Genomic DNA, 27,835 nt, shown 5'->3' with positions numbered 1-27,835 from the left:
TGTGTGTGTGTGTGTGAGTGATAGGGTGTCTGAGAGTGTGAGTGAGTGTGTCTGTGTGTGTGTGTTTGTACTGTCTGTGTGAGTGAGAGGGTGTGTGTGTGTGTGTGTGTGAGAGAGAGAGAGAGAGAGGGTGTGTGTGTGAGTGTTTGTGTGTGTGTGAGAGAGAGAGAGAGAGAGAGGGAGGGTGTCTGTACTGTGTGTTTGTGAGTGTGTGTGTCTGTACTGTGTGTGTGTGTGAGAGAGAGAGAGAGAGAGAGAGAGAGAGAGAGAGAGAGAGAGAGAGGGAGGGAGGGTGTCTGTGTGTGTGTTTGTGAGAGCGAGAGAGAGAGTGTCTGTGTGAGTGTGTGTGTGTCTGTACTGTCTGTGTGAGTGAGAGGGTGTCTGTGAGTGTGTGTGTGTGTCTGTACTGTGTGTGTGAGTGAGAGGGTGTCTGTGTGTGTGTTTGTGTGTCTGTGTGAGTGTGTGTGTGTCTGTACTGTCTGTGTGAGTGAGAGGGTGTCTGTGTGTGTGTGTGTGTGTGTGTTTGTGTCTCCTCTCTTTCTGCCAGACCAGGCAGGGTTCTGATTCTGATTTATTGTATTTGTTCATGTGCTCCACGCTAGATGAGTTGATAGATTAACCTCCCTATCTGCTCTTTAATAAAGAAGACTAATTTCTTCATATTCATGTTTTAGTAAGATCACAGGCAGATCTTTTAACACAAATCCACAGTATAGTATAGCGCACCACGAACGCGACCGCTTATTTTGTTTATGGTGTCGTCACACAGACGCGACAGATTCGCTCTACACCATCGAGTTTATACTAATGGGGATTCTGGGAATGAGGTGGTAACATGGCCGCCACCAATAACAACGTGATTTTAATTTGTATTTCTATTTTTTAACGTTTCTTGTTGGTTAAAAGGAAAATGGACAAAATTTGTGTTTCAGACACGGATGGATTTGGAGTAGAAGTGATCTTAAACGAAGAGGACTCCGCAGCAGCGCCATGCTGTGTCCACGGTGCGTTGTGTTCGTGTTGTAATTGTGTAACAGGTCAAACTATTTGACTTGTGTAGTTTAGTGACACTCATGTAAATAGCAGTTATTGCGAGATTACAGCATTCAACAGAAGTGATAGTTCAATCCCTTCATTTACAGTATTGCTTTAGTTTAGTGTGTGTCAAGCACTTTGTTGTACACGTGTAGTATAAAGTAGTTACGGTAACCTGGCAAGCTTACATATCCTACGCCAGTATAGTATTATAATGGTTGACGTTTAATGTTTAGTGTAGTTTTTCTGCTGTCACATAGCTATAAGTAACGATGCTTGCTACGCCTGCGCAGGCCCCGCTCTGCTGTTCGTGAAGGTGTGTGTGGGGGGGCAGCAGGGTCGCCGGTTCTACGCATGCTCCGCCTGCAGGGACCGCAAAGACTGCAGCTTCTTCCAGTGGCAAGACGAGAAGGTGAGAGATGGTGCAGTTCACTGTAACACAGGGGTGTCCAACCCTGGTGCTGGAGATCCCCAGTCCACTTCATCTCACGGTCACCCTGAATCCCCCACTTCTAAACACTGAACACATGGTAGTTATTCATCAATGAAGCCAGCCAGGGTGTTCCTCCCTCGGGAGGCTGCAGGTATGCATATAATGGCTCCAGTAGTTTCTAAAGGTGCGATTGCCATCTTGTAATCTGTGCAAAAGGCAAGCGCAGTTGGAGGGCATGTATTGGAGTTTTATATTCTAGGGCAGGGGTGCAAACCTGCGGCACAAAGTGCACCCACGACCATTCCCCCCACCCCCCAAAAAATAAACATAAGAAAGTACTATATTTATGACAACTGCTTATTTTGTATCAACGTTTTACTCCCTTATTGCATTGTTGATGTGTATTTATGTAATTATATTGCTATTTCGAAATGAAAATGTAGCATTTGTGGCTTGCAATGGTTGTAAATGGGTCTTGCAGCTCAGGCTCTTACTTGCCATCTGGACTTTCGGCCCACTGATTAATTCAGGGTCTCGCCCCGTTCTAGGACATGCACAGAGGTATTGCATGTGACCACTATGTTGTTATAATAAAGGCATTTGTGTCATTAGTTTCATTTTGATGCAGTTTAAGGTCAATACAAACTTGGTTAAGATGGAAACTTCTGTGGATGTAGAGAATTGACCCCATACAGCCTTTACCAGTGGTGAGGGCATCAGGGCTGAGCTGAGTAATGACCCCGGCTGCACTGTACACCTAGTCTGTGTCTCTTCACTTGTGTGCTACACAACACACTCGCAGTGTTTCTGCTCACAGGTGTCGAAAGCCAGACTCTTGGCTCGTGAAGAGGAGAATAAAGCGAAGCAGCCGCCCTTCACACACGAGGAGTTCCGCTCCCGGTAAGAGGACTCTGCTTTTCCTTTTCAATTGACTTAATTTGCAGCTGCAGCAGGGGTCTGCGATGGTCTGCACTTGTGTGAAATGCATGATATTCTAGCAGCTGATTTCAGGGTTATGATCACAAACGGCTGCAGCTGTTTGCCCGTCCCTTCCCTTCTCCTCATCACTGTGCTGATCATGTGTCAGAATGATGATTATTATAGGTGTTGATATGAAAGAAGCTGGTAAAGGTGCCACCCCTTTATAATGGTAGGGAAACACTGTGTTCACAGGGCTTACAGTCCAAGGTTATTACATTTAATTTGTCTTATTATTTAAGTAAAAATTAACTCTGTAGGTTAAATAATGCTGTCAGCGGTGGTTTGGGGAGGGTGAGCTGGGGAGGCTGTGGCAGTAAATCTTTTTTGTCGTGCTGGTGACCCCTGACCTCTCTGAATCCGCAGGTTCCTTCAGGTCGTCTCCCTCCCGCTGGCGCAGCGGCGGTTCTGCCAGACCTGCCAGCTGCTGCTGCTCCCTGCGGACTGGGCTGCCCACTCGGCCCACAGCATCCTGCTCGACGTTAGCGCCGCCCAGCTGCGCCGGCCCAGCCAGCTGCTGCGCCCGCTGGACAACAAGAAGACCAACGCGCAGTACCTGTTCACGGACCGCAGCGGCCACTTCCTGCTGGACCTGTTCGCAGCGCTGGGCTTCCAGAAGGTGCTGTGCCTCGGCACCCCACGGTGCGTCCCGGACGATCGTGTTCCCCTGAGCCCTGCGCTGCGTCTTCATTTCCTGGCCCTGTCCTTGTGTACTTTCCAGTAAAGCCTGAATCGCTGGCTTTGTTTTGTTCAAGGAAGCTCTAGTATAACGATGTGTGTTACTGTAGTATGACTATTAAGCTGATCTTTTCCTGACGGACGTCTCTGTGCTGGTCGGCTGTATTGAAGTAGCCCGTCACTATAAACGAGTCTCGAGGTGTAGTGGCAGTGAAGTGCGTGTCTCTGTATGTAGCAGCTGTGAAAACCGTGGTGTTAAAGCACAAGAAAACCCCAGGCTCAGGTTTCAGTCTGCTGTTTAGTCTTTTATTTTCCAGGCCTCACAGAAGTACTCCGTTCCTTTAAAGTAATTACAAATCTGTCTTTAGAAATAGAAGAAAATAAGCGGAGCAGGACAGCTGGAGCACAGAATAGTATTATTAAATATGGACAGCAATGCATGTCTTCGTTATTGTATTACTGTATTCTTCACAGGTGGCCTGGAGTTCCTTATGAGACGGGGGTCTCCCTGCAAATTAGGTTTAAAAAGACCAACCCCAACTGATAAGGACAAATAAACATATGAGTCTCTCTGTCAAAGCCAGCATGCACTCTTCATGGCTAAACCGCTCTCCACAATGCCTTTCAGCCTCCATGAGCTGATCAAGATCAGGAACTCGGAGGGCAGCGGCCGGGTCATGAAGAGTCTGCTCCTGGACATCGACTACAGGTGAGCCCCTCTGAGCACCAGGTATCGGCTTCACAGCATTGATCACACGAGCAAACACTGCCGATCCCATACACAGATGATCTGGTAAAGCTGCCTCACCGCCTTGTACGGATGTAATGCATACTGTCTCAAGAGGGTTGAAGTACCTATGATATACAGAAGAATTCTAACTTCTAACTTGAATCAATTAATACATTCTATAAACAGGCTGATTCCAAATTCTCAATATGCGTCTGGGTTACACTGTGGACTCATTGCATTCATGTGCATGTGGGTCTCACTGTGACGCTGTTGAGTGTGAGGGAGTCAGACCTCCGGGGGGCAGATCTCCATGTGGCTGGGTCGAAGCTGCCCGGGCCCGGGCTGAAAGAAGCGGAACACAGGGAAGAGTGGCTCGGTGAACTGGTGCTGCATCCGGTCGAAGGCGGCCGAGTAGGCGCCGGAGAACTCCTGCAGCAGCTGCATGGTGCCGGCGTTGTAGAAGGCCAAGCGGCCCTTCTCGTAGTCCAGGAACACGCCCACCCTCCGAACGATGCCCCCGGGCCCGGCTCGCCTGCAGGCTGCGCTGCGGTCGTTGTGCCAGGCGGACAGCTGGCTGTCGCGCAGCTCCAGGCACCAGGAGTGTCGATTGCGGCCGGGCTTGGCCCCCTTCAGGTTCCCCCGGCGCTCGATGCAGCCGTACGCGGCACCCACAGCCCACTCTGAGCAGCAGCCCACCTGCACCTCCCAGTAGTGCCTCCCCTTGGCAAAACCGCTGCCACCCAGAGCGCAGCGCACCCTGTCGAACCGCAGGGGGCAGTCCGACATGGGCTGAGGCTCGGCAGAGAAGCACAGGCCGCGCCCGTCTCGGCACACCGTGATGCTCCTGTGACAGGTGCTGCTGTCCACCGTCACAGCGGAGGAATCTGAGATTCAAAACAGACATTAGAGACCGAGCTTCACGTGGCAAAACAAAAGAAGATTTAAATTATTCTCAATGCGTGTGACATCAACACAGCCTCTTTAGTCAGTGGATTCGTAGATATAATCCAGAGAAAGATCAAAGGATGATGTCAGAAATGTTTTAATATGTTCTAAGCAGGTTTCTGATTGTTTTGACGATCGAAGATAAAAAAGCAAGAACAGCGGTTCCGTCCGAGGGACAGTTACCCAGCAGAAGACATTTGCGTTGCAGTTGGGTGTCCAGGTCCTTAGAGATGTTGTGCAGGATCTTCAGCAGCCTGTGGAATCTGCCTTCGTTCAGCTTTATGCTCTGCTCGGCACCGTCCTTTTTCTTAGGACAGCTGGGAGAAAGAATGACATCAGTAAGTCATTGTTCATTCATAAGAGCCTTCGGATGAGACACTGGCAGCCTGAGAAACAGCAGCCATCGATGACCAGCGAGGCCAGAGACCCGTCAGATGACAGAAGCTTATTTACTGTACAGATGTAAATTGGTAACAGTAAACAGGTCACGGGTACATTATGAATTAAATCACCAAATTGTTCAGCGCATAATCTCAGCCTCAGTGGTGCGGCACACCAGGCTGTGATTTATGTGCTGCAGATTCTTCCCTTCTAATCTGTTGATATAACATGGAAATGAAATGATACCTTTGGTCCTCAGGAGTGTCCTAAAAAACAAAAACAAACAAACAAACTGTTACAAAAGAACTAAATATATATTTAAACATGTCGAACTAGTGTTTATTATAAAAATGGATAGTAACTTTCCTGGCTGTTTTATTATTGCTGCACTTATTCTGTGCTTGTTTTCCCTGGGTGCATTCAGACACTCTTCAGCTGAGAGAGTTTTGTTGTTGTCATATGAGACAAAGAAAATACAAAACTTTATTTGTATGTATTAAATGTGCTGTCAGCTCTGGCTGCTGTCCGGAGTCGTGCTCTGAGTGTCGCTCTGTGTCTGTGTCTTTATGGGATGTAAAACTTCTCCTCAGTGGCTCTTAACTCCTTAATAGAAACCGTTTTGTGGTTCCCTGTGACTGTTAACCCTCGCTGTGTCTGAGCGCAGTGCTGAGCGGAGGTGTCGCCCCATCTGACCTGCAGGACGGTCCCGGCCTTGATCTGCTGCAGAGCGGCCTGCGTGTGGGCCTTGGCCTTCTGCACCTGCGCCAGGTGCTGCCTCCAATCCTTGGCCACCTTGTCCAGCTTGGCAACGGTGCCCCTGGTGTCCTCGTCGATGGCCTGCAGCATGGCCTCCTCGTCTCGCCGCAGCGCCTCCCGTAGGGCCGCGTAGCTGTCACTCACCTGCTGCTTCATGGCCCCGGCCGTGTCCTGCCCGTGAGGAAGAGATATGGATGTGAGAGAAACACAGCAGTGCTGTCCATCGGGGATCGGGGTTTATTTTGTCGTAAGGTTAAACACGTCCTTGTCATACTCACGTTCAGGTTGGCACTCTGCTTCTTCAGGGACTGAATGTGCGCTGAAGCTTTCGATTCCTCCTCACTCAGCTCCTGCAGGAGTCTGGACAGCCCTGCCTGTAGGGGGCAGGGGAGCGAATAAACCTTTATCGATACTACTGTCTGCCCCCCCCCTCTACACACGCAGCTCCTCCTGGGAGTGGCACAGATGGCAGACGTGAGAATGGGGGCTTTTTTTAAACGGTAGACGTGCCCCAGTTTTCATGACCTCGCTAACTGCATTAGTAGTTCTGCAGGAAATGCAGACCGATGAGAAACCTCACCGTGGCGTCAACCAGCCGAGTCTGGAGAGAAGCGATGGGCCTGAATACGGGTGACTGGCCTGCGTGCGGCTGCTTGTCATAGGCCCTGTGTGTCGGGGGTCCGAGCGCACACAGGAGGGAGACAGGCCATAATCGGGACGATCACAAACAGGAATAGGTCCCTCAGTCCATCGTGCTCGTTTCGTCAGTAGGTCAGAGGAATTTGGTTCATGATGTTGCCCACAGAGCCGGCCCGTTTCAGAGAGCTCCTGGAGTGCCGTGTGTTACTTACCTCGGACCTCCTGCCCACCTTGGGGCTGCTCTGCTGCTTCCTGGCCAGGTTTGGGGAGCGGGGGAACGGCTGGCTGGGTTCTCGGTTCCCCTCCGGGTGCTGCAGGCTGTGGGCGAGGCCTTCGGTGTTCCCAGCATCCTCCTTTCCATGACTGCATGGAGATGTACTCTGCTCTTTCTCGGCCATCACTGCTGGTTCGCCAGATGAAGGAAAACAGATGGAAAATCAGGATGTGGCGTTTTAGAGTTTGATTCGTTCATCACATAATGAATCTTTCTTCTTTGAGTTTTTCTTTTCCTTTAAGCTTTTCCTGTCTTCTCTCATTCCCAAGATAACTGTAGATATTCTGAGTCATTATCACTCTAATTGAGCCTGAAGCTCTGCACCAGAACAGTGATGTTAAGCTGAGCAGATCTTATGGTCCCTGTAAGCCATGGGCTGCACACAGGACTGCATGGCACTTTTGTTCCCTGCAATAGAACCAGTCCTGCAGGTCCTGCCTAAGCAGCGCAGAGCAGGCCGGGGTTAGAGAGAAGCAAACTGACGCAGCTCTGCAAACAGACGGACACCGAGCGCAGGACTGGACAGAGGCTCTGTTATTTAGGGTCAGTTTTACTCAGGAGAGGCATGGGGAGAGAGCTCCTCCCGATAGAGCAGGAAAGGACACTGTTACTGGAGCAGATCTGTGTTCAAGGATGCTGAACGGGTTTGGTAAAAAACAACAACCTTAATGTACCGTCAAAGTGTGCTTGTAATATTCTCTTTACAGTAAACAATGTGGTACTCACTCTGAGTGAAAGCCTGTGCGTCCGTTCCTCTCCCTGGCTGCCTGAGCTGTGCCCCTCCGAGGGCAGGAATCCAGGGGCAGAGGAGGTCCCTGCAGGCTGTAGCGTGTCTTTACCTGCTGCACATAGTTCTGCACAAAGCTGAAATACCTGACAACTGGTTAGGAAGAAAACATTTGGCAAGGAAATAGAAAACTGCACTACACTGGAACCCCTCACTAGTCTGCCCCTGCGCTCTCTTCCTTTCCAGCAGTCCCGAAAGACACGCTCCAGTCGAGCAGGCAACCACTCGCAACAGCTGACAGTGGAGTGAAGCGTGTCGAATGAAGACCACAATCCTGTGGCCTGAGCGACGTGCCCCAGTTTTCTTAACTGTAACGAACAACACGGTCGACTACTGCCACCCGTGAAGCCCGTCCTCAGCATGGATGCGAGGGGATCGGGGTCCTGTGTGTTGCAAAGAGAGTGAAGACCCTTCTGGCCTGTGTGACAGATACAATCCAAGATCTTCCGTTCGTCTCAAAGCCTTCATGCCCGGTTTGTGTCGAGGTCACGCCCCATCTCCTGTTGCCCATCAGTAGGAGGTGAGCAGAGGCCTGCAGAGCGGCGGCGGGACTCGGGTTTATGAAGGAGCTACTGGGGATGCGTTCACACCTGTGATGTGTGTATGGGGGAGAGCAGCTGCAGGGTCTGGCTGATTGTTGTGAGCATCCTCCATCTGACTGACAAACGCAGGGTCAGCCCCTTCCGCCTGCACACCTTCCCTCAGCACCAGCCGTCCCGCAGCGTCACCGATCGGCTGAGTGCTGAAGCCGCTTCAGTACGAGGTTCACAAACGTGACGCCAGTGGTCGAGTAAAATCCGCTCGCCACGCAAAAGGTCTTCACGTGTGGAACCAGCTGGTGAGTGTAATCCATGAAGATGTCACGTTGGCTTACATCCTTCACGGAGGCAGAGCAGAGCAGAGATCGTGTTTTAACGTCAAGTGGGAACACCATCATGGCTAGATTGGCATTTTGGAGTCTGCTGCATGTGAGCAATAATGGCCTTATTATGTTGCTGTTGCTGTACGTATTATGAAACTGTGTTGCTGTAACTCTGAAGGCTGCTCTCGTGTGTCGTTTCGCAGGTATTCCCAGTTCTATGGTGAGGAGGAGTTTGGCCATTACAACATGTTCAACCATCACTTTTTCAACGGAAAGGTGAGATCTGATGCGTTTCGACTTCTCAGCTTTGCTCCGATTCTGACGTCTCCTTTACGGAGATAGAGCAGCAGACAGAGCAAACCTCTATGATGGATTTCTTAATATATTACATTTACAGAATTACTGTGAACACACTATATTGTTCTTGAACCAAACCTAAGCATGGTGCTGAGATTGTAACCCATTAATAGTCATTATTCACTGTATTATCCCACTTACATCTGTTGTCCAAAACAGTTCTATACATTAAATACAAATGTCAGTAAAGTCCCAACTAATGATGGAAACTGGGCTTCAAGGCATTCAAGACAGAAACCAGGAGACACTTCTTCACACAGAGAGGCGTCACAATCTGAACAAACTCCCCAGCTATGTGGCTGAAGAGACAATTTGGGAACATTCAAAAACAGACTGGATAGGATCCTTGGATCACCCAGTTATTAATGGACACAATCTATGGCTGCGGAGGTGTGGGGGGGGGGGTCTCTCTGGGCGGCTTCTGTAGACGCCTTTGTGATCAGGGCTGTGTTCCTCAGGCGGCGGAGAAGCGTCTCGAGGACTTCTTGCATGAGGAGGGGGGGGAGAAGGTGGTGATGGTGACGGATCCTCCCTTCGGTGGCTTGGTACGGCCGCTGGCGCACAGCTTCTCCAAGATCTGCTCCCAGTGGAGGAGCCTGCAGAGCCCCGGTGAGTCGCGCAGCGAACCTCCGAGACACCGGTTGTACAGTGAACTGTTGTCCTTTGGTTGGGTGTAGAGTGGACTGTTGTCCTTAGGTTGGGTGTAGAGTGGACTGTTGTCCTTAGGTTGTCTCCTCTCCTGCTCCCACACACTCATATTCCCCTATCGTTGCCGTTATCAGCCGGCCCGGCCCTGCGCTCACAGCGTGCGTCGTTGTCTCCGGGTCGCTCATCCTGTCTTGTTGTGCAGAAACTCAGGGAGCGGAGCTGCCTATGGTCTGGATATTCCCCTACTTCTTTGAGCCTCGCATCCTGGAGTGTTTTGCCTCGTTTTCTATGCTGGATTATCAGGTACGATGAGCAGGAACTCAAGTCGTACTTTACACACAACAACGATAATCTTGATTTTTACTTATTTAATTTGTATTAAACCTAATGAATAAGGAAGAGCATCTCTACCAGCCTGTGAACGCCTCGGCTGCCTCTGTCTTCTTTGCTCTGCAGGTGGATTATGACAACCACCCCCTTTACAAGCACGGAGGCAGGGGGCGCAAACAGTCCCCTGTGCGGCTCTTCACCAACCTGAGGCCCAGCAACGTTGTCCTGCCCCCGGAGGAGGGCTACAGGTGAGCACGCGTGTGGACTGCAGCCCTGCACACGCAGTCCGCACACTGCGCCCCGAGACGCGCTATCACAGGAAGTCACTTCAACGGACTGTGGCGGAGAACAAACCGCGCAGAGCAGAACGTGGAAGAAAGATTTAGGATTAGAATTAGGATTAGAGAGGCTGTCGTTGCTGTTCTTGTTCTTGGGACCCAACGGTTTTCTTCTGGAGGATCAGATTGGAAGGCCATGCTTAGTCTTGAATGTTTGTTCTGCTGCTGGGTTAGGTGACGTGTCCTTGCTCTGCTTTCAGGTTTTGTTCCCTCTGCCAGCGATACGTGTCCTCGGGAAACCAGCACTGCCCGCAGTGCGATGCCTGCACGTCCAAGGTAGGGGTCCGGCGTCCCCCCGAGCGCCGGCCGCAGCGTAGAGCCTCTGTCTCTCGCACAGAAAGCCCCTGTGTGCTGAGAAGTGTACCGTCTTTTTCACTGAGAGAGAGCTGGCAATGCGGCAGACGTCTGTATGAATAAATTAAATTGGGTTTAACGACGTAAAGTTGTAACCAGCTCACAAAACATTTAATTAAAATTTAATTGTGGACAAACAAGTGGGATGTCCTGTCCTCAGCAGGCCCGTTATATTCAGGATGGTGTCGTTATTGACCGTCTGCACCGGTTACCTCTGTGAACTTGGATGTGTGCGCTTATTATGTGTATCGATTGCAATACTGCACTTTTGTGATGTTTTAAACGCTGATTGTGTCAACTGTAAGTGGCCCTTGATAAGGGGATCTGCCAGTACATTCAAAATAATAATAAGCGGAGAGAAGCGCTCCCAGCTGTGCAAAGTTGAGATACCAGCGTGTCTGTTGTAATACCTGATCGTTAATCACCGCCTTGTCTTTGTTTCAGGACGGCAGGGAGTGGAAACATTGCTTTCTGTGCAACAAGTGTGTGAAGCCAAGTGAGTGCGATGGAGCTGTGAGGAGTACAGCGCTGCAGTGTGTGCGATGCGTGTCTAGCCTGTGCAGCGCGTGGGGCGTGTATTTCACATGTGCTTGTTCTATTCATTAGTCATCAGTGCGTTCAAGTGTGTTTGCTTGTATGTAGATTCGGTGATGCATTTTGTTCTTGTTTTTGAAAATAATATATTTGAAAATCAGTAAAAAAAAAAAGCACCCCCTTTAAACCCCCTGACTGGACTCGGTGCTGGGTGGACAGACAGCCGGGTCAGGGGACGTGTCTCTGCAGTAGAGGTTTCTCCCCGGATCCCTGTCCCATGTGTCTTTGTCCGTCATGTGCTGTGCTGTGCTGTGCTGTGCTGTGCAGTGCTGTGCTGTGCTGTGCTGTGCTGGTGACCCACACTGTGCTGTGATCGTGACCCACACTGTGCTGTGATCCACAGCCTGGCTGCACTGCTCGGGCTGCGGTCACTGCGCTCTGGAGGACCACCCCTGCGGCCGGCGGGGGTCCGGCTGCTTCTCCTGCGGCTCCACAGACCACAAGCGCAGGGCCTGTCCGGTATCAAGCGGCGCCGTACGACACCGACCGTGAGTGCAGTCTCTCTCTCTCTCTCTCCTTCATCTTACTTCCTTCTCCCTCAACCCTCTCTTCTTTCCTCTATCTCTTCTCACCACTTCTTTCACTTTGTTTTGCATGTGTTGCTCATTTCGTCGCGTGTCTGTGTGTGTGTTTGCGCAGGAGGACTCGGGCGGCCAGGGCAGGGGATGGGAGGAGGCGCAGCGGCGCTGTCCTGCACACGGTCCAGAAGCAGGAGCGCGCTCTGAGAAGACTGACCCAGAAGAGCAAGAAGATGATGAAAAAGAAGACGAAGAGCTCATAGTGCCTCATCGCTCCTCCCACACCAATCGAGCAGCCTGCCCGCTCTGTAGACATACATGCATATAACACATACATGTCTGTGTCTGTACCGGTCTGAGCTGCGCAGGAATCGTCCTCTGTGCCTGCGTGTGAAAGATAGACTGGTCATTTATATACATTTTTAACTGTAAACACTTTTAAACTTGTATTTTTCTGCAATAAAACCAAAAGTGTGAAGAACTCGGCTTCTCCTGCTTTATTATAAAGAGCGTTGGCACGTTGGCTTTAAACTCGGTGGCACAGGAGGGCACAGGAAGTGGGCGGATCCCCTCTGTGGGATTGTTTTAAACGGGAAGTTGGAGTATTTTTATATAACAAATGTAATTAAAATGGAATCAAAAGATATCAAAGGATATCTGATGAATCCAAACAAGGAATCCATTCAAAGCTGCCTTTTCATGTTTGGCATCTGGTTTTGCTCTGAGAACTGATCTGAGATATTATTCAGCACACAGGCAGCGAGAGCCGACACGGGCTGAGCCCCGAATGTGTTTGAACCGGGCCGGGCCGGACGTGAGGTTCACGCTCCGCTCCTGAGCCCGGCACTGTGACCCTGTCCTGCTGCCCGCTGTCCACCTGAGGGCGCTGTGGCTCACGAATTCAGTGTCAGTGAGGGTTCCCAGGTCAAGTGTCCCGTGTGTTGCTCGCGTGTGAAACGCATCTGTGCAGAGGCCTCTGCTCCTGAGTGACCGGCGCTCCTGAGGACAGTGTGCTGGAGACGCAGTCTGCTTCAGAGAGCTGAAGACCCAGTAGGGCGTCACTGTGGCTCATGGGCTGGGCAACTGGGCAACTAGGGCCCTGGACTAACTGCCCCCTGACTGGCCACAACAGTCGGACTGCGCAGCTCCCCCAGGAGGCAGGGTCTGCAGTGTCACTCGTGCAGCCAGTCCTGTGTCTGTGCAGCCCGTGTGATGTGCTGCTACAATGCAGCAGACTCCTGTGTCCCTCTTTGATAGTTTGCTAATTGTTTGGCACCTCCACGATGGTGTAATCCAGGAGCCCAGGCAGCCACATAGTTCGCCTTGTGGTTGCAGCGCCGGCTCAGCTGACCCCCCAGCACAGCTCTGTCTGTCCCAGCGGGGCTGATTATCACTGCTGGGTCACCTAAGCCCCCCCCACATGAGCAGCACAGCCTGGCCTCGACTCGGTCCCCCGTGTGTTCATTAGACAGAAGAGCCTCAGGCCGGCGCTCAGGCTCTAATGATGGAGGCAGACGGGCCCTGCGGTGTTGGGGGGGTGTGTGCGTCTCTGTGTCCTGAGTGGCGGGGCTGTGCGTCTCTGTCGTCTCTGTGCGTCTCTGTGTTCTGAGTGGCGGGGGCTGTGCGTCTCTGTGCGTCTCTGTGTCCTGAGTGGCGAGGGCTGTGCGTCTATGTGCGTCTCTGTGTCCTGAAAGGCGAGGTCTGTGCGTCTCTGTCCGTCTCTGTGTCCTAAGTGGCGGGGCTGTGCGTCTCTGTGAGTCTCTGTCCGTCTCTGTCCTGAGTGGCGGGGCTGTGCGTTTCTGTGTCCTGAGTGGCGGGGCTGTGCGTCTCTGTGAGTCTCTGTCCGTCTCTGTCCTGAGTGGCGGGGCTGTGCGTCACTGTGAGTCTCTGTCCGTCTCTGTGTCCTGAGTGGCGGGGCTGTGCGTCACTGTGAGTCTCTGTCCGTCTCTGTGTCCTGAGTGGCGGGGCTGTGCGTTTCTGTGTCCTGAGTGGCGGGGCTGTGCGTCTCTGTGCGTCTCTGTGTCCTGAGTGGCGGGGCTGTGCGTCTCTGTGTCCTGAGTGGCGGGGCTGTGCGTCTCTGTGCGTCTCTGTGAGTCTCTGTCCGTCTCTGTGTCCTGAGTGGCGGGGCTGTGCGTCTCTGTGAGTCTCTGTCCGTCTCTGTGTCCTGAGTGGCGGGGCTGTGCGTCTCTGTGCGTCTCTGTGTTCTGAGTGGTGGGGCTGTGCGTCTCTGTCCGTCTCTGTGTCCTGAGTGGCGGGGCTGTGCGTCTCTGTGCGTCTCTGTGTTCTGAGTGGTGGGGATGTGCGTCTCTGTCCGTCTCTGTGTCCTGAGTGGTGGGGCTGTGCGTCTCTGTGAGTCTCTGTGTCCTGAGTGGCGGGGCTGTGCGTCTCTGTGTCCTGAGTGGCGGGGCTGTGCGTCTCTGTGCATCTCTGTGTTCTGAGTGGCGGGGGCTGTGCGTCTCTGTCTCTGTGTCCTGAGTGGCGGGGCTGTGCGTCTCTGTGTTTTGAGTGGTGGGGGCTGTGCGTCTCTGTGTCCTGAGTGGCGGGGCTGTGCGTCTCTGTGCATCTCTGTGTTCTGAGTGGCGGGGGCTGTGCGTCTCTGTCTCTGTGTCCTGAGTGGCGGGGCTGTGCGTCTCTGTGTTTTGAGTGGTGGGGGCTGTGCGTCTCTGTGCGTCTCTGTGTTTTGAGTGGCGGGGGCTGTCCGTCTCTGTGTTCTGAGTGGCGGGGCTGTGCGTCTCTGTCCGTCTCTGTGTCCTGAGTGGCGGGGCTGTGCATCTCTGTGCGTCTCTGTGTCCTGAGTGGCGGGGCTGTGCGTCTCTGTGCGTCTCTGTGTCCTTAGTGGCGGGGCTGTGCGTCTCTGTGCATCTCTGTGCGTCTCTGTGTTCTGAGTGGCGGGGCTGTGCGTCTCTGTGCGTCTCTGTGCGTCTCTATGCGTCTCTATGTTTTGAGTGGTGGGGGCTGTGCGTCTCTGTGCGTCTCTGTGTTCTGAGTGGCGGGGCTGTGCGTCTCTGTGCGTCTCTGTGTCCTGAGTGGCGGGGCTGTGCGTCTCTGTGCGTCTCTGTGCGTCTCTGTGCGTCTCTATGCGTCTCTATGTTTTGAGTGGTGGGGGCTGTGCGTCTCTGTGCGTCTCTGTGTTCTGAGTGGCGGGGCTGTGCGTCTCTGTGCGTCTCTGTGTTTTGAGTGGTGGGGGCTGTGCGTCTCTGTGTTCTGAGTGGCGGGGCTGTGCGTCTCTGTGAGTCTCTGTGTCTCTGTGTTCTGAGTGGCGGGGCTGTGCGTCTCTGTGCGTCTCTGTGTCTCTGTGTTCTGAGTGGCGGGGCTGTGCGTCTCTGTGTCTCTGTGTCCTGAGCAGCTGCTTCCCTGCTCCCGGCTGTGCACAGAGCAGAGAGCTTCAGCGCCTGTGAGGAGGGGTGGAGATACGACCGGCAGAGTGAGGCCGAGGAGGCATGTCCAGGCAGCTGCAGGGAGACCCCCTGACTCCTGGGCAGGATCCGCACGCCGCTCCTGTGGTCCTCAGACGGCCAGCAGGGGCACAGCGGATGGGCGGGGGGGCTGACTGAAGCCTCTTCACCTTTCAAATGCCAAACTGCTGTATTTTATATGAGAGAATAATTCATAGCCACTGTAGTTTCAATTGAGCACATGAAGCTGATGTAAATGATAAGGAGCTGTGGTGGGGGGGGGCCTGTGTGCTCCCCGTCGAGACCCTCCCAATGCTGCTCTGAACTTCAGCGGCCGCCACACCCAAAGCGCCTGCCGTCAGAGCAGCTGCCCCCCCACCGCAGAGCTGCACCTGAACTCCTTTATTTACTGAGGGCAGTGGGACCAGAGGGGGCTGTTCCTCCGAGTCTGAGGTCCGTCTCATTTATTTGGTTTTAAATGCTGTATCTCGTTGTGTGAAACCAGTCAGTCAGCCTCCCGTTGCGACAACAGTCCGCAGCAGTCCACTGTGACCTCACTGCTCAGAAACGGTCATTCATTTTCCCAGCAGAGATCCTACTTGACAAATGCTCATTGTTTGATGCTGTACCTCGTTCACAATGCCAGTTTACTGCACAGCGTGTGTTTGTCTGCTGTTGAGCCACTTGTACGTTTCAGTTGAGCCTGACGTCTCTGCTGTCAGTGTGAATCAGCTGCTTCGAGTCAAGGGGTAGAAATCCCGGCAGCCGGTGGGGAGCCGCCACAAACGCGTGACCAGCAGGCCCAGGGAACAAAGTCAGTGAGTAACAAACGATGCCTGGATTTCCTCACCTGCTGTGGGTGTTTGTAAGCAGTGAGGAACAGTTTCTGTGCTGCCTCAGTCTCCTCTCGATCACAGCTGTTGTGTGCCAGTCGGTCGTAAATGTGATTCTACACTTTGAGGCCCAGTCGGCTCCGCGGCACCGAGAGAGGGCCAGCAGGGCAGCTCTGAGAGGGAGGGAGAGCAGTGCTCAGTGCAGTGCTGGGTCCTGGGGAATGTCTGATATTTTCTAATGCCATGTTACAGATTAAACATGCTGCCCTACCAGCTGGACACGACGACTCCGGCCCCCACAGGCCCCTGTGAACGGTTAGCAGCTCAGGAAGCGTGCCAGGCAGGTGCTAACCGGGCCCTGGAGCCTGACGCGAAAGCCAGCCCTCCACTAGTGGCTTGTTTCGGATTCTAGCTCATTCTTCGAGAGTCTGAGCTCATGATTGATTATGATCTGAGGAAGTATGCTTTCTTTGTGCTCGGCTGTGTTATTCCATGTTTTGCCAAGTTATGCCAGAGTAATCTTTAAAAGGAAAATATTTTCAATCCATGTCTTTGCTGCGAGAAGACAGTGCTCCAAACAAACCCCTCGGCCTCTGCTCTAGCTCAGCCGGCGGCTCCGGCCAGGACAGCGTCTCCACACAGCCTGCGGTTTCCCAGCATGCCCTGTGTAAACACAGCTCTGAGTCGCATGAACTCGCTAATTAAAGCAGGATCGTTTGCAGGCCAGTGAAACACAGCAAGTGGTGTAAAACATTCATGATATTTGGATAGACCTCCCCCCTCGGCCACATGCAAAGAGACTTCATTCTGGGGCTCATCCGGCCCCCCAGCGCATATTTACCTTGGACCCCTCGGGTCAACGCAGGGAGAGACCGAACAGGACTGCTCTGTCCACGGGCCCGGTGCTCCTCTGTCCATAGAGGGCTGGCAGGGCGGGACGGTCACTCTGAGCTCATTACAAACAGACACGGCCATTACACTTGAGCACAGAAGCAGGAGCAATCGCTGTATTTGGAATAATATTGTATTGTGTACTTTATGTGAAAACAAGCGCGTAGTTAGCCAGAGATTCAAAATAGATGCCGCTGTTCTGCTGACAGTGCGGTCTTCTCTTGGTGAGGCTCGGGAGACGGACGGTCCTCCTGTTGCTGAAGGCGCTGAGATGTGCAGAGGACCGCAGCTCCAGTCAGGGACGCGGTGTTGTCAGGGCACATTGACAACCATTAGTGAGAGCAATTCGACAGGAGACGCACTGGAAAGATCGGAGGGAGTCTCGCAGTGCGAGCATTGTTTACTGTTCCAGCAACAATGACACGTTTGCTCATGACAGAAATATGGCAACGAACAGGAGGCGGCGCCTCGGGCCTGTCCGGAGTAGGGGGGGTCCCAGGGAAAGAGCCGAGGGGTGTTTACGTGCGTAGATTTGATCGTGTTAGAGGCGCTGTTTAAATAGCAGCCACAGCAGGTTTGCAGTAGGATACACGTCTTTGTATTTCAGACAGAAAGCAACAGCAACGAAATGTATAAGTAACACAGACATTTCGAAAAGTGAAGGTTGCAAACTAAATCTTAATCTTTGATCCTTTATAAACAGTGTCCAATCTGAATGTGCCGTTTGTTTGCTCTGCTTGTGTATTGAGCTGCTGTGCCATGTCACCCCCGTTGTGTATTTAATAAATCCTTCGTTAGGGCTCTTACCCCACTGGGTCACACGGGACGGACAGCTCTCACACACGGCTGGGACTCGCCTGGCGTCAGTCGGCAGAGGGATATATGGGTGCTGCGGCTCCAGCAGAGGGACTGTGTGTCTTGGTAACGCACCTCTGATGCTCAGACATGAACACAGTGGTGAAATACAACTCTAATGCCTTTACAAAGCTGTGTATGTATTCCTACAGGGCTGAGAATATGTCTTGCATCATCTACGTAATTCATACATTTTGCAGGGAACAGAGAACATGCGATTGTCAGTGGAGCTTTAAACACAATATTCACACGACTGTTTGTCTGCAGCTGAATGTAATTCCAGCAACTTGAATCCCAATAAGTGGTTAAACCAGATCTTTAGGGAAAATGCATTTTATTAAAATCTGGTTCCTTCACTCAGCATGGAATCTCATTGTGCACGTTGTACAATAAATTATGTGAATTACATAAAGAATACATCACCAACACAAACTCTCTGTCTTTGTCTCTGTGTCTCTCTCCATCTCATCTGTCTCTGTGTCTGTTGTCCAGAATTGACTGAATTTCAGGTTCGCTGAGGCTGTGTTCCTCTGGACGCTGTGTGAAAGGGGAGATGTCGGGCTGGTGTTTAAGTAATAATGCCGAGATCTCCTTTATACAGTCACTGCTGTATGCTGTCTACGCTTTAAAAAGTATTTTACTATGGAAAAATAGACGGTGAGCTCATGGCCAGGCGTGGACAGGGTAGCTGTGGACAGTGTGAGTGTGGCTGGGGCAACATCGCTTCAGTGCGAGAGCCTGTCACAGGTTTTTCACATCAGAGACGCGTCGCCTGGTTTTAAAAGCACAGTTTATGGGGCTGAGCTGCAGCACCGGAGCTCCTCTGTGACTGATCCCAGGTTCAGCTGTACAATAAAGTCTGGCAGGGGGATAGGAAAAAAAAAAGATTGCAGATTAATAGCTGAACTCACTGAGTACCAGGGGGTTTGTGAAGGTCTGCACAGTGGTAATTAGTAATTATACATTTTCCATCCTCCAACTCCTAAAAAGGGTATAAATAAACATCCTCTACACAAGACTCGAGTTTCTTCCCAGTAAGGAACGTACCGAGGAGAACGGAGAAGAAAAGAAAAAAGTGGACCTCAGAGGAGCTTCACACAGGCTGATGCACAATGGGGTGAGTAGTACGATTAACCGCACACTTTCACTGCGACGGTGCATGTGTTTAAATGTGTTAAAAAGTGTGTGGATATCTTGTGAACTTGTCAGACAGTGGCTTTAGAAGACGGTGTTCCCCTGCTCTGCAGGACCAGGGTGTGTGTGTGGACACCTCGTCCAAACAGAGGAGCCACACTAACACGACTGCACTGGACATTCAATCTCATACTCAGAGGCTGTAATGCATGGGAAGAGTGCCTTTAAAAGCTGGTTTATTTGTATTTCTTTATTTAAAACTCCGAGGTCTGGCATGAGTCCGGCGGAGCAATCACAGCGAGCGACAGGCGAGATCAGCCTCCTGTGACAGTGCTCCTCACACAGCCGCACAAACGCACAGCTCTGGACTGTGGGCCAGCAATGCTCCTCCGCAGTTTGTATGGTTGATGAGCAGCGCGGCTCCATAAACTGTTTCATTGTAAACTTTGTGCTAGTTGGTATTCTTTATATTGATGATGATGATGTATTAACTAAGCAGACACCATTATGCAAGATGACTAACCAAGTTTACAAGAGCACAATATAATCTATATACTATACGTACAGTTTGGTATGAATTATAATAGGAGGTATAGATCTGAAATGCGGGTTTTGTTAGTGAACACTGGTGGCAGTGACTAGTTCCGCTGGTTACTGGTCAGGACCGGACAGTGTTTGCGTGTGCACCGGCTCCTGCACAGCTGACACGCGGCTGGGAGTCTCAGCCTGACTGCAGGCGTGTAGAAATCGCATCCCAGGTTTTCACACGGCTGAGAGGATGGGGATACTGCAGGTGATCTGGTGTGCGGTCTCTCTCAGTGCAGCGCCCCACGGATGAACCACAGTTCAGCATGGAAAGCAAAGGCAAGTCGTGGTGAAGCATGTAAAGCTGCAGTATAGTGACCAGGGGAACACGTCCAGAAACTGTTCTGTGGTGATGGGATGTAATGGCACAGCCCCCTCTACATGAATCCTGCAGCCAGAGCTCAGCTGCCATACTGGGGCCGTTAACGCTCAAAGAAAGAAGCAGTGGCCATGAGGATATGTAGCACTGTGACCCCTGAGAGCCTCTCCTCTCTGTGAATGAGCGAAACCTCGGGAGCCGTCTCTGTGGGTCAGCGTGTGTTTGAATAGATACTCAGACCAGAGCCAGTGCGTCTCCGGGCCCTGATGTACACATCCCTGTCAGTAAACGTGCTTTACAGTGTAGCTCGACACTGTGTCTAACACTGCGATCCACAGAATGACTGGTTTATACTGAAGCATTACTGAAATATTTATTCTTCCCTCTGACGAATGATCTGGGTACTTTCTGCTTTCCTTATTTCATTAAATGGTTCCTGGACTGTTGCCAAACTATAAACACATTTTTTGTAACAGGCAATCTCTCTTGAAACTTCATTTTCTTAACAGATTATTTTTAAATGTGTAAAATGGGAGCAACATGAAAATACAGAAAAGGAAGGCAAATGGGAAAGGTAGATCCAGCTGTTTTCTAATTGAGAAAGGGACTGGGGTTGGTGTCTCCGGTGGAAATGTGACAAAAACCGATGCTCCTGTTTTATTTGATTTTTAATTCTTGCGTTGCTGGGCCTCTGTTAAAGCTGCAGACCAGCTCTCAATCCTCTGGCTCTGTACTGGGCACATCTGGCACCAGCCACCGCCCCGCGGTGTCCCCCCACACTCTCTGCAGAAATGGCCTCTCCGGCCCTGACAGGCAGCGCAGGGTCACAGAAGCCCTGCGGCGTGAGGCCCACGTGGCGGTGCACTCGGCAGGGCTGCGCAACACGGTTTGACTCTTGGGCCGACGGTTGAGTCCGCGCTCGACTGCTCAGCCTGAAGGGCTCCAGCCCACCAGTGCATCCCCAATTGGCTCCATTTGGTATCACAGACTGGGTGCTCCAGATTATAATAGTTGGCTATAATTTGGCTACCCAGCAATCTCAGGGTGGTATCCTCTCTCTCAGATAACCGATCATCATTGTATATGCAGACGGACAGTGCAGAGACTGGAGCTCTTAATGTGATGAAGCACAACAGGAACTGCTGTTATTGTGGGACTAAGAATAGAGTAGAAGAGGCTGGAGCTTCTCTAAGCCATGTGAGATTCCACATTCCTCTGGGGTCCAACTAAACACGGGCTTTATTTTGTTATAGAAATGGCTTCTTTCTGAACTTGGCTCGTCTCTCTGTGTCCTGTTGTTCTCTCCCTATGAGACTCTGCACCACTGATTTATTGGTTTGCTGAAGTGTGGTACGAGTGCACAAATATTTCTCAGTAACTGGAGCTCTGCAACAGCATAAGTGCATTGCTTCCAGAGCTGTTTTTTTGACTTGTTTTGTTTTCAGTTAATGCTGTAAGATTTATAAGTAAAATTAGTCTCTGCTGTGTTTTAATGAACTGTAAAAATGATCTGTGGGTACTGTTTGTCATTTTCTATTCAACACTAAATCTAAATGATGAGACCATCTCTCATCACCCCCCTGGCTACTCAAGTATTGTCCTAAATTCACCTTCCTGTCCAGCATAGCAGTGCATTCATCATCTCTGTGCACAGCAATGCGCGTGGCCTGCCGGAGCACATTCATACAGAGACTCCATGTGTTCAGGGTTTTATTTTCAGATGCCACTGAGACTCGTGCTTCACACTCCAGGCCGAGGCTGCAGGACAGACCCCTGCAGTGCTTTCTATCGTAAGAGTTGCTTTTCACAATTAAATAACTCTTGTAAGATGTTAGACCAGTAGAGCTCAATTCAATAGAATAGATCAAAGGACACAAACAACTCTTTATTATAAAACACAGGAGCGCTGTGCTCAATGATTAGAATAGTAAATTAAAATACAACTGGATCAACTGTGTGACAAAAGGATAAGTTACTTTTGGTGAAGATTATAAGAGTGACACTATCCTTCAGAGGAATGTTAATATTCAATATTGTTACTCCTGCCCTAACTTCATATGTTAGTATTGGTTAATTATGTATTCGTTCGTTAGTTGTATCAGTCTCACACTCCGGTCTGGAAGAGATGACCAGGATGACATTAATGATTGCGCACAACTGCGTTAAATATAAACTTCATATCAGTCAGCTATATTATTAGCTAATATTGAATTTGGTCTCCAATAGCTAATGGCAGATGGTGAAGATCTCTCTCGATATATACACACACATATCTATACTAGTCACTCACTCACTTATGTATAACAAACATTATACTGGATTAGGAACAAATACAATCAGTGATGTGCTATTGTATATCAGCAACACTCATGTTCTTTGCAATATGTCAAGATTGACTTCAGTTTCACAGAACAAACCTTTGCTTCAGTAGGAAGATGCCTCTTCAGAGGAGATGAATGTGTGTAGTATTTCTGCAGTAACTGGCACACTATGGGAGAAGCTATTCTAATTAAATATGGGATTTATCATCCTGGCTAATTCACCCTGAAATTTCAAATCATTTCCTGAAAAACATAAATTCATAGTTATATAATCTATTGCGGAAGTAAAATACTTCTTATTCGGAGGCACGGTAGGAAATGTTTTATCACTGATGGGAAAATGTAAACATCCTCAGTACTGTATTGCCGTTTATTTAACTTGCCTGTGTAAACTAAAATCCATTCAGCTTATTTATTATAATACAAATATGGCAAAGATGTGCGTCTGCCTCATTAAGTTCGTAATGTGAGTGTGAACCGCCTCCGAGGACGGGTCCTGGGGGTCTGGGGCCGAGTGGGGCGCCGTTCCTGAGCCCCGCACGGAGGTGGAAGGAGCAGCAGTTTGTCATGTGACAGTAACGCAGGTGATGCAGACACTCCAGACACTTTTCTGCTCGATCTCCAAGTGAGACGTTTGCAAATGAAGGGACTCGGATGATGATGAATGTTTAATGGCAGCGAGTGACCTTTCCCAGCAATATTAACTATTCATCAGGGGCTGGATCGTGACTGATGAGCCCGTCTCTATCAGGATTGGCTGGCTGTGATGCCATCGCTGTAAAGCTTTACCAGGAAGGCCATCTGGAATATCAGGATAGAGCTGCCAGTGCAGAGGAGATGGACTGCTGCTGTTGAGAGGGCCACTGAGGGCCACTGAGTCTCCAGCTGCACAGGATTCTCCACAATGTCATTTCCAGGCCTTGAGACAGCATGTGCTTCAGGAATGCAGCACTTTTCTGCAACTTCTGGTGCTCAGAAGCAGCTCTAATGCCTGGACTGACATCATGGTGTAACAGTGGAAGTCATCATTTGAGTTCAGCAGATTTCTGACCACCCCCTGGCTCGGGGCCATTCGTGCCACCGTCTCTTGTGTTTATTGTCCCAAAACAGTCAAGTGAGACGGAAACCAAACACCGTGTCTAAACTGATTAGGACTAGAGACGCAAACACACCGAGGATCTGATTTGTTGGCTAACTTCACTTCGCTGTCCTGAGCTCTGTAACCAGTTAACTGGAAATGAAATGCAGCTGTGTGCGTGTTTCACGTTCATAAACATTTGGCCTTCATCTCCCATCCCACATGGAGTATCAGATTACAGCTGCAATTAATATTCGCAAAAATGACTGCGCGGCTCACGCCCGACTGCGCTGTTCCTCCAGTGCCCCAGAACGGGAGGCACACGATGCGATGCTGCTCAGAGACGCATGCCCACCTCCACTCTCAAGCTCCCACAGAATCAGTCGGCTCGGCTGGGTGGGCCGGGGAGTTTGTTACAGACCCTGCTACTCTCTGAGAAAAAGTATGTAGTCACCTTAGGCAAACGTCCTGTGCTGTCCTATTCCGGTATTGTCCTTGGACTTGCCTGTATCCAGAACCCCATGACTCTCTGTGCCGAGACGTACAGGGTCCTAAGGTGGTCTTCAGTTTGGCACAATGGCAACACAAAGAGGAACATGGCTGGGGTAACTCCTGTGTTATTGTGCGTCCACTCTTCATACACAACACGCCCCCAGCGCTGCTCTACAAGGGAGGAAATGAAGGTGAACCTCCCTCCCGAGTCCTGAGCTGGCTTTAATATCCCTGCTCTCGCGCTGTGACCGTCCCTCCACACTGCCTGACAGACGTTCTGTACCCGACAGCCTACATGAGTTGCTAAGCAGTGGTAGTAGTAATAATAATAATAATAATAATAATATTCAGTAATTGCTATTCTTCTCTGTTACCAGACAGCCGGCACAACTGGCAACCGGTTCTGCAGGTGTTGCTTCACATTAGCAAATTAACAAGCCATGAAACACCCGCAGTCAGAGCAGCGATTACAACACTGGCTTTGAGACTTTGCTCCCCAGGTCGGCTGTTCTCTGACCTCTGATCAGATCCTCCTCCTCAGTTAGGGTTCATGTTCTCTGAAACCCTGGGCACAGGGGCGCAGGGGAGGAGATGCACAATGCTGGTCTATGGTTGGTGCATTCATTCTTTTTTATATTCAGTATTCATTTCATGAACCCTGGGCTGTTATTGGCCACAGTGAATTATAGCAACTGCTTTGAGGTTGAGCCCATCTTCCTAGACAGACACGCTGCTCTGGATGTCTCTCCTGCATGGTTAGCTGTGGGGCAGAAATCAGACCAAGCAGTCCTTCAGTGGTGTCTTTGAAAGAGAAGCACATATTATATTATATACACAGACCCCTCACCTGCTATGCAGTGAGCCACGTCCCACATACCGTCCATCCTCACTGATATGAGCTACGAGTGCCATTGCATGTGGCGAGATAAGAACAGCACAGTTTGTCTCGTGTTGATACCACAATCTTTGTGTTGACCAATAGTTGTAGTTAGTCCATTTCAGGCCGATGCCTAATTGTCATGTAGGACGGTTGTATCTCTCCTGCATCCTTCCTGTCTGTGTGGCAGTGTCTGACTGCGTGTGTGTGTTTGTCTAAGCTGTACTAGTTTATACAGCTGGAGGACACTATTCAATTTTGAGCACAATTGTTTAAAAAGAGATGAGAGGTTGGATCCCACAGCTAAATCCAGTTAGATATTAAAGGACTTTCCAATTACCAGTATGACTTACTCACAGCACTCGTTTTAGCTTCTTACTCAGGATTATCAACAACCTATTCCCAAGGATCTGGATGAGCCAAAGGCCAGCTCTCGTTATTCCTGTTCATGTCGTGACTTTCTGTTCATATTTATAGTTCCAGCTGTGCGTCCTTGTCTCCTTCGGTCTGTTCAGAGCTTTCACTACGTCTTAGATAATTACCGAATGCATTTTGTAAGGGAGTGGTGAATATTATTTATGCAAAGTACAGCATAGCATCTTTGTAGAACAAACTGTTTATCCTGATCAGGATATATTTTCTGAGCTTTTGTAATAAATAAAGAAAATCAAACTAGGATTTGGTGGAAAGTGTTCTTTCAACCAGTCCTGAGAGACTAATACAGAATCATTTTCTTCAGATGATAAATTTGAATTAATTTACACTTTCTCACTGTGAAACAAGTTCACGGAGGTGACCGATAGGACCGATGACACAAAGGAAGCATCTGATTGGCTGAAACGCAGTCCAGATGTTGACACACAGACTATGTATTGAACTCCCTTATGTATTGCACAGCTCACAACTCCAGACTGTTACACAGCTGACCTGAGCGACTGAGGGCAGGCCCACACTGATGGCTAGAGATCGTGTTACTATTATTAGTAGTAGAAATATGGCAGTGTGGGTCAGGGGCTCAGAGCGCTGTGCTGCTCACGTGAACAGCAATACTGAAGGATCTATATGTATTTATTTGAAGGAATAGCTTCAGAACAAACCACATAATGTGGGATTAATTGTACATAGTAATAATATTCAACTTAATACATACAATTTTCTGAATTTCTTCCTTTTTCGCTGCTATATATCGGAGTATGTTGATTTTGTACAGGTTTCCCTGGCTTTCATATCTAATAAGGCAAATGAAGAAGCAGATTTTTTTTCACATCCTCCTTCCTCCCTGAGTTGACATGTTTAATAGCATTTCATAGCCAATGAAATAACTTGATGGAACAGGTTAAAGCTGGACTGACTGCAGCTTTGCTTCCTAAAAATAGATTCAAGAAACGTTGTATGACAGGACTGAATTTTACTAGCGTTCAATGTACTACTTAGGTTCGTCTTTAACAGAGCAGTAAAGTAGAGGGTGGTTTAAAATACTCAACTGGCCCACATTGCCCAAATATTTACCTGTCAGTAACTTCACAGAAACTCTGTCTTCAACAGGGACTTTGGACAAAATGAGTCGCTTGTCTTCCCACAGAAGTAAATAAGAGTCAACATGTTATTCCAGAACAGACGGGACAACTGAAGCACGGATAGTACAGCCACATCGTGTACTCACTCCATCCCACTTACACATCACACATCACCACACTGACCTCCACGGGCTGAACACGTCAGCACAAATCGCAATCACTTCCTCTGACAGTATCCACAGGATGACTTCTTTTTTAGTACCGAATGTCTTCCACCTTTCCAAGTGAAGTCTGGCTAAAATTCCAATGGAATAAATAAATAAATGATCTCTTTCCCTGTGTGTGTGTCAGGAGGACAGTTCTCCGGGTTCACAGTGTCAGGGCATCAGCTGGCTGCCAGTATCCTCCTCTCTCTCCCCCTCTCTCCCTCTCTCTCCCCCTCTCTCCCTCTTTCCCAATAACACTCCTGTTTCTCGCAGCGCTCGGCTCCTGGGGATGCTGTTGTGCTGTATCTGCACTCTTCTTCCCCGGGTGGCACCTGGCTCTCCCCCCTGTCAGTTCTGCACTGAGACCCTTGCCAATTTCATTGCGTTACCTTTGTGGCTCAGGCGTGGCAGAGTGGCCATTCCCACACAGGGGCCACAGCAAGGACAGCCCCTGGGTACTCAGCATTGGCATCTGAGGAACGTGTGGCCGTTATTGTGACGTGTTATCACAGGTTGTTAACCCTTCGCTGTCCCCCGTCAGCAGGGTGTGCTGTGTGGGAGACCTTAACCCTCCCGCCGGTGCAGGTTGTGAAATGTGTGTACATTTTGAAAATGCCAAGCACACGTGCTTCAAGGCATAAGTGTGTGTGTTTTCATCCATCCAGAACCCCTCTGATCAAGCCAGACAAACCCTGTCTGAATCCTCACCCACAGCCCGGGCCGTGCTCAGTCCAATCGCTCTGCGACCAACTGGTGGAAACAAAGCCCGTCATGACCGATATGGGCCGCGGTGCCGGTCTGGAGGAAGAGGCCTGTCTATTGCCATTCGCAGTGTATGAGGCAACTCTGATTCTTAGTCATTTTAAATTGTGTATATGCACACAGTTTTCATTTTTTAACTTATAATTGTGAGTTGGGAAATAATGCTTTGAATTCTATAATGGTTTGTATCTAATGTATTTACTTGTAAATGTTTATTTTGCTGTTCTTTATTTAATTAATCAAAAGCAGTACCATCCTGGCTTCACTGTGGTTAGCAGGCGTGTCTGCTTTGAGCTTGGAGCACAAAACTTTTTTTTCCAGCTTTATTGTTGAGTCTACATCTTGAAATAATTGTGCATTACCAAAAGACACATCCATCAGTGCGGTGCAGGCTGCTTCATGCACAACAATCACACATTTATATTCATAGTGCCTGTATAGACATCACTTCTGAGGGATGACATTCAGAATGGAGATCCCACTGTGCGTCTCAGTGTCCATTGCTCTGTGTTGATGAAAACAGAACAGTCTGCGCGACAGAAATCGAAAAACAACTTTCATCTTTTAGGGTTTCTAATATGAAAAAGAAAAAGAAAATTAATAAAAACCCAACTGAAATTGACTGTGCGTTTCTGAGTGAGTGAAGTGAGGTGTGAAAGAGTGTAACAGCATGTTAGAGGTAAGTGAGGGGTTATATGTTGCTGTTATTGTGCTTTGTATTTAATTTAAAGGAGCACAATGTATATTTACTCTGGGACCTCTGGGTTTCGATTCTGCAGCACAAACACACAGGATGGTTTAAAACCGCAGTGCAAAGGTGCCCTGAAAGAGGCACTGGCGCCTAAAGCGCAGCCAGGCATCCCCACTCCACTGCTTCTGTTGTGTGTGTTAAATACATCTGCCCAGATGAGTGTGTACCTCTGTCACACTGGC

The 27,835-nt window shown here is 49.8% G+C and overlaps 3 protein-coding genes across 5 annotated transcripts in view; 2 read left to right on the top strand and 1 right to left on the bottom strand.

The window, feature by feature from the left end:
• The first annotated feature begins 800 nt into the window (after positions 1-800).
• On the top strand, positions 801-12,118 carry zcchc4 (zinc finger, CCHC domain containing 4). Of its 2 annotated transcripts, none has more exons than XM_066720915.1 (13): positions 801-1,004; positions 1,329-1,447; positions 2,271-2,368; positions 2,813-3,088; positions 3,753-3,833; positions 8,702-8,774; positions 9,314-9,464; positions 9,706-9,806; positions 9,960-10,081; positions 10,372-10,447; positions 10,970-11,021; positions 11,463-11,607; positions 11,759-12,118. In XM_066720915.1, the coding sequence occupies exons 1-13, from the start codon at positions 911-913 to the stop codon at positions 11,898-11,900; spliced, it is 1,530 nt and encodes a 509-aa protein (XP_066577012.1). In that variant the 5' UTR covers positions 801-910; the 3' UTR covers positions 11,901-12,118. The 2 variants fall into 2 exon arrangements, with proteins under 2 accessions (XP_066577012.1, XP_066577013.1); XM_066720916.1 differs by having other exon boundaries at positions 802-1,004; positions 2,286-2,368.
• LOC136766941 (E3 ubiquitin-protein ligase TRIM62) lies at positions 3,409-7,724 on the bottom strand. Of its 2 annotated transcripts, none has more exons than XM_066720919.1 (7): positions 7,576-7,724; positions 6,788-6,978; positions 6,215-6,310; positions 5,874-6,107; positions 5,427-5,446; positions 4,983-5,116; positions 3,409-4,738 (listed from the first exon to the last, which is right to left on the bottom strand). In XM_066720919.1, the coding sequence occupies exons 2-7, from the start codon at positions 6,971-6,973 to the stop codon at positions 4,140-4,142; spliced, it is 1,269 nt and encodes a 422-aa protein (XP_066577016.1). In that variant the 5' UTR covers positions 6,974-6,978; positions 7,576-7,724; the 3' UTR covers positions 3,409-4,139. The 2 variants fall into 2 exon arrangements, with proteins under 2 accessions (XP_066577016.1, XP_066577015.1); XM_066720918.1 differs by having other exon boundaries at positions 6,788-6,975.
• Positions 12,119-18,478: 6,360 nt separating the features above from the next.
• The window catches only part of pde5ab (phosphodiesterase 5A, cGMP-specific, b), a 37,778-nt gene continuing 28,421 nt past the window's right edge, over positions 18,479-27,835 (top strand). The window contains exon 1 of the mRNA XM_066720911.1: positions 18,479-18,728. Within this exon, the coding sequence (XP_066577008.1) occupies positions 18,724-18,728 (5 nt within the window). The 5' untranslated portion in view covers positions 18,479-18,723. The remainder of the gene's footprint in view (positions 18,729-27,835) is intronic.

This window comes from Amia ocellicauda, chromosome 13 (assembly GCF_036373705.1).
Source record: "Amia ocellicauda isolate fAmiCal2 chromosome 13, fAmiCal2.hap1, whole genome shotgun sequence".
In the NCBI taxonomy this organism is placed as follows: domain Eukaryota; kingdom Metazoa; phylum Chordata; class Actinopteri; order Amiiformes; family Amiidae; genus Amia; species Amia ocellicauda.
The sequence above is the reverse complement of the archived record's forward strand: the minus strand, read 5'-3'. Positions and strand labels throughout refer to the sequence as shown.

What these genes read in the sequence shown, in the direction of transcription:
- zcchc4 (XM_066720915.1), top strand. Translation starts at nt 911, where the DNA reads ATGGACAAAATTTGTGTTTCAGACACGGATGGATTTGGAGTAGAAGTG. An exon ending in CTGTGCCTCGGCACCCCACG is followed by an intron (nt 3,089 to 3,752) that starts GTGCGTCCCGGA and finishes AATGCCTTTCAG; the next exon opens with CCTCCATGAGCTGATCAAGA. An exon ending in ATCACTTTTTCAACGGAAAG is followed by an intron (nt 8,775 to 9,313) that starts GTGAGATCTGAT and finishes TGTGTTCCTCAG; the next exon opens with GCGGCGGAGAAGCGTCTCGA.
- LOC136766941 (XM_066720918.1), bottom strand. An exon ending in AGGTGGGCAGGAGGTCCGAG is followed by an intron (nt 6,311 to 6,787) that starts GTAAGTAACACA and finishes TGCCCCCTACAG; the next exon opens with GCAGGGCTGTCCAGACTCCT. An exon ending in GACACTCCTGAGGACCAAAG is followed by an intron (nt 5,117 to 5,426) that starts GTATCATTTCAT and finishes TCTTTCTCCCAG; the next exon opens with CTGTCCTAAGAAAAAGGACG.